General features: G+C 41.5%; 1 protein-coding gene across 1 annotated transcript; it reads right to left on the bottom strand.

The window, feature by feature from the left end:
* Window positions 1-988: 988 nt before the first annotated feature.
* LOC130085873 (uncharacterized) lies at window positions 989-8,482 on the bottom strand. Its single transcript, XM_056251857.1, has 4 exons — window positions 8,326-8,482; window positions 2,406-2,600; window positions 2,173-2,249; window positions 989-2,077 (listed from the first exon to the last, which is right to left on the bottom strand). The coding sequence occupies exons 1-4, from the start codon at window positions 8,353-8,355 to the stop codon at window positions 1,084-1,086; spliced, it is 1,296 nt and encodes a 431-aa protein (XP_056107832.1). The 5' UTR covers window positions 8,356-8,482; the 3' UTR covers window positions 989-1,083.
* Window positions 8,483-10,127: the final 1,645 nt, after the last annotated feature.

The following is a 10,127-nucleotide window of genomic DNA, read 5'->3' as shown; positions in this document are numbered from 1 at the left end:
TGTCCGTTGGTTTAAAGGAGCAGGACTTGGCAAACCGTTTCAACATTCACATCTCTACTGTAAGCCGCATTATCTGTTCGTGGACCAACTACCTGTACACACTCTTGGGCTCAGTGGCTATCTGGATTGAGCCTGAAGACATTAAAGCTCACCTTCCTGATGATTTCAAAGACTTCTCCGATACTCAGATAATAGTTGACTGTACAGAGCTCAAGTGCCAGACGCCATCCTCGCCTCTCCTCCAAAGTGAGATGTTTTCTAAGTACAAATCTCACTGTACAATGAAAGGACTTATCGGGATCGCCCCTAATGGTCCAGTGACCTTCATCTCTTCACTCTATGAGGGGTCAATAAGTGATAAAGAACTCTTTAGGCGGTCAGGGTTGGCTGACCTTTTAACTGATGACATGGCCGTGATGGTTGATAAAGTTTTCCTGATCACTGACTGTGTGAAGTGTAAAGTGTACTGTCCACCTTTTCTCAACAAAAAAAGCCAGATGCCAGCACCCAGTGTCCTCCAAACACAGAAAATTGCTCGTGTAAGAGTGCATGTTGAGCGAGTCATCCGAAGGGTAAAGGAGAATAAACTTTTTGATTCTGTTATTCCTTTGTCAATTGCTGGAAGCATTAATGCAATTTTTGCCGTTGCTTGCCTGCTTAGCAATTATCAAAATAAACATCTTGTCACAGCATGGGCCAAGTAGTGCTGACAAGTTTACATTACAGAAACCTACAACTTTTAAATGTAAGTATTAATCATTATTTATCTGAATAAATTATCATACAGTGACAACAGATGTGATCTCACACAACATTATAAACAATGATTTTTATTGTAAAATTATGCCATATTGTATAAAGTCCATGAATAAATCTGACATTACTTATTCAACTGTTTTTTTTTTTTTTTTTTTTTAAAGCAACAAGCTTGAAGACACATTTTATCCCAGATCACATCATTTAGCAATCAGTTCCAGGCGAAATATATATATACACTGTAGGTACGAGTGGGAAATGTAACGTAAATGAGAAGTCAAATTCATTGTCCTAATAAAATACATAATGAATCAGATTATGATTTCTTTACCTGCCAATCAGTTGTGATCGTCTCATTGAGAGATACTTTGCCATGTAAATGCTGAAGTAGAAATGATCACACTTCTGCCTGATTGTTTCTTGAACTTCTTTGTCTGAGTGCAGTCGCTGCACAAAGAAATCTTCCTCTGCCCAGACAAAAAGGTCACACCACTGAAGTCCAGTAATTAAAAGGTGGCCTTGTATTTGCCAAAAATAGGCATGGCTTTTCTTTAGTTTAAAAGCACCATTTGACATGTGCAAGTACTTGCAGTCAATGTAACTTTTAGCATTTGGACATTTAATTTCAACCAAACCGTAAGCAGGTGTTGCATTGGGATCATAAACAAAGCCATCCGGTGAGGCCCCTAGCCATGGAGCCTGTGGGTGAACCACAAGTCCACAAGGGGAGTAATTGACATTGTTGTACTGGGCATATTCTTTTGCTGCCTGAAACTCCATTTCTGAACCTCTCCTCATTTCCGCAGTTTGTCTGGTGCCCCTGATAATTCGCTCTGCAAGATGCTCAGCACTACTGTAACCTCTAACATGGGGAACTTCCCTAAACCTTGAGGATGTTATCCTCATTCGCCGCAGCACGTGCCACTCTAGATCTTTGCTCTGACCCCGTGTCGACAATTCAATTTTGTGAGCCATCTCAATAGATAGCTGCAAACTTTGTATATGCAAATGTTCTTCCTCTGTGCATACCCACACACATTCTGTTGGTGACAGCAGATGAGTAATAAGGGGAAGACATGGAGGACCCGGGGCATTCTTATGTAGCTCTGTGCATTGTGTCAGAAGTTTCGGCTGCTGATAGGAGATCACACTACCCCTCTGTACCAGTCCAAATTCAGAATCCACAAGGGGCTTGTCAATGCTCATCCCCATTGTTGTCACCAGGGGCATATCCAGTGGATCTAGGCCAATGTACACCTCGGCCACACGAAGTACCGACAGGTCAGGAAGAGGGCCAGTCATTCCTCTGTAGAGGGTGCTCCTTTTAATAAAAAATATCATAAAGAGGTACTTAATTTGACATAACAATGGGGGAAACAACTCATGAAAATAATTGTTAAGTTAATATTTATTTACCGTAATCCTCCTTTACCCATCCGACCCTGCACAGGCTTAACAACCACCATCTTCCCAACTGGACCTGGTTTTACACCCTGTGAAATTGTGATAAAATACATGTTAAAATACACTCATAATTTTGAGAATTTATTAAACAGAGGTTCTATTTTGCAGCTACTGGTACATACTATTGCATGACATACATCTATGCAAACTATCCCATATGAACCATGCTTTGCTATGAAACTTACTGCTGTTCGGGGTTTGTGCCATTGTTGCTCAGATTCTGTACAGCTGTGTACAGGAGGAACCACTGGCACACCCAGCTGGGAGAAGTGAGCTGTCTGGAATAATAGGGTAACTGTGTGGTTGCATAGAGCTGTCCCCGCCACACATGAGCATCTGCACCGCACCATAATTACAGGATCTGTGTCCCTGAGGACCATCTGTTGATAGATTAGTCGTAATTACTCTATATGGTCATGTTGGACTTGTGAACTGTTGGCATGAATGTATCCTTCTTAAAAGGTTGTATCACCGATTTCTGGCCCAAAAATAAATCATCACATTCATCAATTGCTACGTCACTCTGTTGATGTTCAAATAAAACATAGAGCTAGCTCGCTACTCCCTCCCCCTCCCTTCCGTGCAATTGAAACTCTCCTAAATGTGCATCTCGTTGGTTATTGGTTGGAACACTTTGTTTTGCTTTTGAGTGGGTGGTGAACACTTGTTTATAACAAGTGTTTTTTTGTACAGATCTCGGAGCCTAGGCTGCTAGCAGATCGTTAGGAAAGATTAGATGAATGTGATAATTTATGTTTTCTATAAATATATAATATACACTCACCGGCCACTTTATTAGGTACACCTGTCCAACTGCTCGTTAACACTTAATTTCTAAGAAGCCAATCACATGGCGGCAACTCAGTGCATTTAGGCATGTAGACATGGTCAAGACAATCTCCTGCAGTTCAAACCGAGCATCAGTATGGGGAAGAAAGTTGATTTGAGTGACTTTGAACGTGGCATGATTGTTGGTGCCAGAAGGGCTGGTCTGAGTATTTCAGAAACTGCTAATCTACTGGGATTTTCACGCACAACCATCTCTAGGGTTTACAGAGAATGGTCCGAAAAAGAAAAAACATCCAGTGAGCGGCAGTTCTGTGGGCGGAAATGCCTTGTTGATGCCAGAGGTCAGAGGAGAATGGCCAGACTGGTTCGAGCTGATAGAAGGGCAACAGTGACTGAAATAACCAATCGTTACAACCGAGGTATGCAGCAAAGCATTTGTGAAGCCACAACACGCACAACCTTGAGGCGGATGGGCTACAACAGCAGAAGACTCCACCGGGTACCACTCATCTCCACTACAAATAGGAAAAAGAGGCTACAATTTGCAAGAGCTCACCAAAATTGAACAGTTGAAGACTGGAAAAATGTTGCCTGGTCTGATGAGTCTCGATTTCTGTTGAGACATTCAGATGTTAGAGTCAGAATTTGGCGTAAACAGAATGACCTGAGGATGGTCTTGTGACCGAAAGCTTGGCGATTAAAATTGCTTTAAAGGATTCAAGTGTGCAGACAGTTTATTTATTTTCTGAGTGGCGTAAACAGAATGAGAACATGGAACCATCATGCCTTGTTACCACTGTGCAGGCTGGTGGTGGTGGTGTAATGGTGTGGGGGATGTTTTCCTGGCACACTTTAGGCCCCTTAGTGCCAATTGGGCATCGTTTAAATGCCACGGCCTACCTGAGCATTGTTTCTGACCATGTCCATCCCTTTATGGCCACCATGTACCCATCCTCTGATGGCTACTTCCACCATGTCACAAAGCTCTAATCATTTCAAATTGGTTTCTTGAACATGACAATGAGTTCACTGTACTAAAATGGCCTCCACAGTCACCAGATCTCAACCCAATAGAGCATCTTTGGGATGTGGTGGAACGGGAGATTCGCATCATGGATGTGCAGCCGACAAATCTGCGGCAACTGTGTGATGCCATCATGTCAATATGGACCAAACTCCCTGAGGAATGCTTCCAGCACCTTGTTGAATCTATGCCACGAAGAATTGAGGCAGTTCTGAAGGCAAAAGGGGGTCCAACCCGTTACTAGCATGGGGTACCTAATAAAGTGGCCGGTGAGTGTATATATATATATATATATATATATATATATATAATTTAATATATAATATTATATTATATATTTATATAATATAATTTTTTTTTTTTTGAAAATCCCTTCTTTTGGGCCAGAAAAAAGGGATTTTGATACAACCTTTAACACAGAAATAGATGTCTTTAAATGGAATTATGAGAAGTGGTGTGCAGCAAGTATGGCATTATATAAAGTCATAAATAATGATATTTTGGCATCCAAAGCTGCACACTGTAAACACAATCCCATTCAAACACATCATAATAAAACGCACAGAAAGCAGTAACAGAGACTTGAACAACTTGAGTAGCTTTTGGAAAAGTTTAGCACATGCAAGTCAGCAACAGTGACCAGCTTGAACAGCTTGAGCAGTTTTTGGAAGTTGAGCACATACAAAGCGATAACGAAGGTCAAAATGTAACATGACCATGTTAAGCACAACACACAACTTGAACTCGAACCTTTTGGAACTGCTGAACTCGGAACTCTGACACAAATTACAAGTGCAGCCCTACATTTACACAATGAGGTTTTTCGTGCTTCTTCATGGATCTGAAGCAGAAAGCCTTTACAGCGACTTCACTTGTGGCCCTGTCTTTGTTTGACACTAATGCCAATCACATATTAACACAATAAGAAGTTAGGAACATGCATGAAGGCGTACAGACACAACGTAGACATTTTCCGCCTAATACTAGAAAACAGTACAACATTATAACACGCATATTCTGTCAGATCGGGATTGTTTATTAGCCTAATGTAAGCTAGCAAACTAACGTAAGCCATAAAGTTTGAGATATATGTGACCAGTTACGGAAACTAGGGACACAAGTCGTTCTGGAGCATTTTGAGTTATTCACAGATTCTGAAAGTGTGGTCTCCAAGCTTTCCAACGATGTGTAACACATGGAAATCTGATAATATTTGGAGAAGTTGTAGCCATTTGAAGTTAGGCACTCAAAAAAACTAAAAGTGGAGAAAACCGCCTCGAAAGATGTGCAGTTCTCACCTCTCTCTGCTGCTGGGAGTGACAATAGGGCTCATTTACATCTCATTTAGATAAGCCATACCCCCTGTAAAGCTCCCCCTGTGCTTTACAGCTTTTTTTTCTTTCCTGAGCTAGCTAATAACAATAGGTAGGTATGGGAAGGTCTAAACAGACTAAACATGAGATAACATGTACGTGTTCTTAGAATTAAAACAAAACGACAAACTTTAATGTTTAATGCAAACTCACCCCCAGGACCGGCGAATGCACTTCTGCCGCTCTAGGCGAAAAACAATTGTGCTGCCCCTCTATTTGCAACGTTTACCAGCAACAACACACAAAGACCAATATGCCATATACATATAACGCAAAACCAGCAACAACACACAAAGACCAATATCAGAGGCGGACAGAGTACACAGCTTTGTTACTTGAGTAAAAGTACAGATACCCCTTGCTAAATTTTACTCAAGTACAAGTAAAAGTACTACATTCAGATGTCTACTTAAGTAAAAGTACTAAAGTACTTGTTTTTAAAAGTACTTGAGTATCAAGAGTACAAGAGTAGATTTTCTAAATATTGCATTACTAATCTAGTGCCACAGTGCTTACATTTATGCACAGAAACGTCCTACATGGAGTTATGAAAAATGTTAATGTTAATACCTTGGAGAATGTAAAAGGAATTGAAAGTAAAATCAAGTCATTTTCATCTTTTTACCATGTTGCTTTATTTAATTAAATTAAATTTTTGGGGGGTCCCATCTTTAAATGCGGGGACAACACACACACACACACACACACCACATGTAAGGGTGGCGCTGCCAATAAAGCACCTAAAAGCTGTCACAAAGAACCGGCAAAAGGAATGATTATGAATATGTAAAATATAGCAAGGAGATATTTTAATTGTTTATTAATAAACACTTGTTAATAAACAAGTGTTTTCTTTGTCAGTGTCGGCTAGATAAAGTTGACGATGCTGACTCGCGATCTTCAGTAGTGAACGCGCCAGAGAGAAATGCACATTTCATACGGATTACATAAGCAGAGAGCAGTCTGTAGTCTGTTTTCTTTCGTTTTGAATTTTTCTGTTTAAAAGTAGACATGTCTGTGAGAGGCAAGTAGGCTACCTTATACACTGTGTTTCGGTTCATTTATGAGACGAGATCCAGTTCACGTGCCGGCGCCTCCGTTTCTTATCTATCGTCTGCTATTTACTTCTTATTTATTAAACCCAGGCAATTGGTTGATGAAACATTGATTCAAATTAAGATACAATTAATGCAAAACGAAGTTCAGGTTAAAGAAAGGTTTTGTGTTTTCTGTTTGATGTCTCTGTGAAAGTTTTAAAGCATTTTTTATGCCGCTTTCAGAGCGCTCACGTCCGTAACGGAGAACACGTCCATAACATTGTTTTTTCCTCATAAATGCAAACCCGAAAAATAAAATAAAACAAAATGAATATTTTATGTACTGTGGAGACTGAGTGCCAACCCTTCTTCATTCGCTGGGTATTAGCCTACTTTGGTTTGCGCAGTGTAATTCACATAATCAGTAAAAATATATTTTGCCTCCTAAAGTTTTTTTTTAAAGAAATCCGAAATCCCTCGTGGCTACGCCACTGCCACATTTGGACCTGACTGTGTTAAACACACCACATACTCAAGAACATCAAACCAAATGCTTGGCTTACATTAATGTGTAATATAAAATCTGACCATAGAGCTGACTTTGGCGGAAAGCTGAAAGTGATTGCTGATAGGCTGTCCCAATCAGTGGCGCCTGCACAATCCAATCACGTTTGAGAGGGAAACAACAAATTGAGGGTGTCCGAGATTTTTCTTTTTCTTTTTTTTTTTTACTCGGGTACTCACGGTTATGGATAGAAATGTATTGGAGTAAAGAGTACAATATTTGCCTCTCAAATGTACTTGAGTAAAGTCATGAGTACTCCCCAAAAATGATACTCGAGTAAAGTACAGATCCCTCAAAATTGTACTCAAGTACTGTACTCAAGTAAATGTACTCCGTTACTGTCCGGCTCTGACCAATATGCCATATACATATAACGCAAAACCAGCAACAACACACAAAGACCAATAAGCCATAGGCCTACATATAACGCAAATAGTGCGCAACGTGCGTGTGCCCAAAATGTCAACAATATTAAAGTTTATGCAGGAGGTAAATGCCTGCTGGCATTTTTATTTAAGCAGTCATGACAGGAATTTTCCAAATAATCATATTTCCTCCTCAGATTACTGTTGCAAATCTCTTTACACCACTTTCTTATGTGCGTATACACACACAAATGAAATGTCCGCAAGCACATTATATCATCAGCAGGTTCAGCATCTTACATAACGACTGTGCCAGTTCATGTTCTATGGAGATTGTTGCCAGTCCATTAAGTCTGTTCCCTGTTCACAAAACGTTCCCCATTCAAAGCAATCGGGACGTCACATATGAAACAGTTAGCCACCGCTGTCAGCGAGCCGAGCCGCCGTATTCAAGCACCAAGGGCGCGCGCGCCGCGCCCATACCTCCGGTTCAGTTTCCCGAGCCCACAAAGTGCGGCGAAAACATTTTCGGTGTAACTGCCACGGTTCAGCTCGTCTGCGACAATCTTTGCGGCATCGATCTTCATTGAATTTTGATATCAGACAGAGCCGGCCAGAGTGCTGCATAATAAGTAGCCACGCTGTTGGGGGGCGGGGGCAAAAGCGCCGGCGGCAATTCAGTATGGAAATACACACAGACAATGACACGCCCCTACTGCATGCTAGAATCTCCGAAAAACAAGCCGATTTCAACCTCAAAATGTACGCTTTTAAATATACCAATACTGTTATCTCAAACATGGAGAGGCTTCTACATGATCTCAACTAACAGATTCTGCAAAAAAGCGGAAATCACCAATTTTGGAAAAAAACGCTTCTTTCTCATTTTGCTCGCAAGTTGTGCTGCCGACTTGTGTCCCTGGTTTCCGTGACGGGTCACATATACACTTACCTTCTTATCCGTGGATATATGAAGAGGCATACATTTTAAAGCCCTTCTCTAATTTGCTGGTAGGTGATTTGGAGGAGGACTTACAAAGGCGATGTACGTCCGTTATTGTAAGTTTCGGCAACTCTTGTAAACATCTAGTGTAGAATAGCGCCATGTTTACACCGGAAAAGACGAGGCCGCATTTCCGGTAAGGAAGTAGTTACGTGCAAGGAGCCTATAGGGTAAAATTTTTAAATAATAGATATCACCATGAAACTTTCTCAGTCGATTACTTACACAAGTATATAAAAAAAATGTATTACAAGTTTTTGAAATTTGTATGTTTAATTATGCAAATTAGGCATTATCTCATTAAATATGCATAATTTTGCATATATTTTCGGTAGATAGATCTGAACATATGATAAAGCCAGGTGCAAAATTATTTTTTCATTTTGTTTACACACAAGATGAAAAAATAATTTCAGAGGGATTTCAGGATATATGCTTTCATTACCTAGGAAATCAAAATATACTGTCCATAGCCTTAAAAAAAATCAATTCTCGCCATATTTTTTTATTAAAATGTCACATAAATTAGGCCAGGAATGATTTATAAACAAATGCCTCTGAAAATATCTTCAGAATACTGCTAAGTGTATAACTGGAAAGTTTGGTGTACATAGGTGCTACACAGGCTGAGATGTTTCTACTGGAGAATGACAAAAAACGATACTCGGTTACTAACGTAACCTCGGTTCTCTCCAGAGAACGAATATTGCGTAAGTTTAGCTTACGCTACGGGAAAGATTCATCTTCTCGAGATATTGAAGCCAAAAAATTATCCTTAATTTTGTATTCATTGTCAACGCAGTGCAGCAGCTAGCAGACCTAGAGCAGGCCATCTCGCGTGCTCATTGGCTGCCCTGCGGCAACTGCTGCAGCCTACCAGTGAGCCCGGCGTGACGTCACGCCCAATGAAGGGCGCCCGCGCCTTCATAGCGTCACAGCCCGCCAGAATGGGCGTGGCTTAGCGTATAAAAGTAGGGGCTGTAGGCTGACTTCCCTGGTTTTTCGTCGACTGAAGCGAAGTCGCTCGTGGCGCGAGCATGGCCAGTTACGCAATACTCGTTCCCTCTCTAGAGAGAACCGAGGTTACGTTAGTAACCGAGTATCGTTCTCTTACGAGAGGTTCTCTCGTATTGCGTAAGTTTAGCTTACGCTACGGGAACACTTTGTCAACGCCGTGCGCGCCAAGCATCCACCATGAGACCCCGAACTTTCAGGGGAACCCTATAAGTGGAAAAATAAGGTGGCCAGCCACGCGGGCCATCACTTGTACATAAGCACACATAGGGAATACAGAGCAGCGCGCTGGTCTGTATAGGCACATGGCACGTAACCTACTAGTGCAGCTCAACCAGGAGAGCTGAGTCACGTGAGAGTGATCTGAGCAGGGATATCTGGGCAGAATACACATCTCCTTCAAACTGACAAAAGCTTAGCCTGCAAGGCAGGAACTTCTAGGTTATAAAACCTGACAAAGGTAGACGGGGAGCTCTAGCCCACCGCTACACATATGTCATGGATAGAAATCCCACTGGACCATGCCCACGACGAGGCCACGCCTCTCGTGGAATGAGCCCTGATGCCCAGAGGGCATTGCAGACCTTTTGACGCGTAAGCAGCTGCTATAGCGTCCACTATCCATCTGGACAGGCTCTGTTTCGAGGAGGCGAGACCCTTGCTGCGCCCACCAAACGAAACAAAAAGCTGTTCTGAACGCCTGAAGGAGGCGGAGCGCGTAATGTAAAATCTCAGCG

This window comes from Rhinichthys klamathensis, unplaced genomic scaffold, assembly GCF_029890125.1.
Source record: "Rhinichthys klamathensis goyatoka isolate OS25496 unplaced genomic scaffold, OSU_Roscu_1.1 h1tg000090l_1, whole genome shotgun sequence".
In the NCBI taxonomy this organism is placed as follows: domain Eukaryota; kingdom Metazoa; phylum Chordata; class Actinopteri; order Cypriniformes; family Leuciscidae; genus Rhinichthys; species Rhinichthys klamathensis.
The sequence above is the reverse complement of the archived record's forward strand: the minus strand, read 5'-3'. Positions and strand labels throughout refer to the sequence as shown.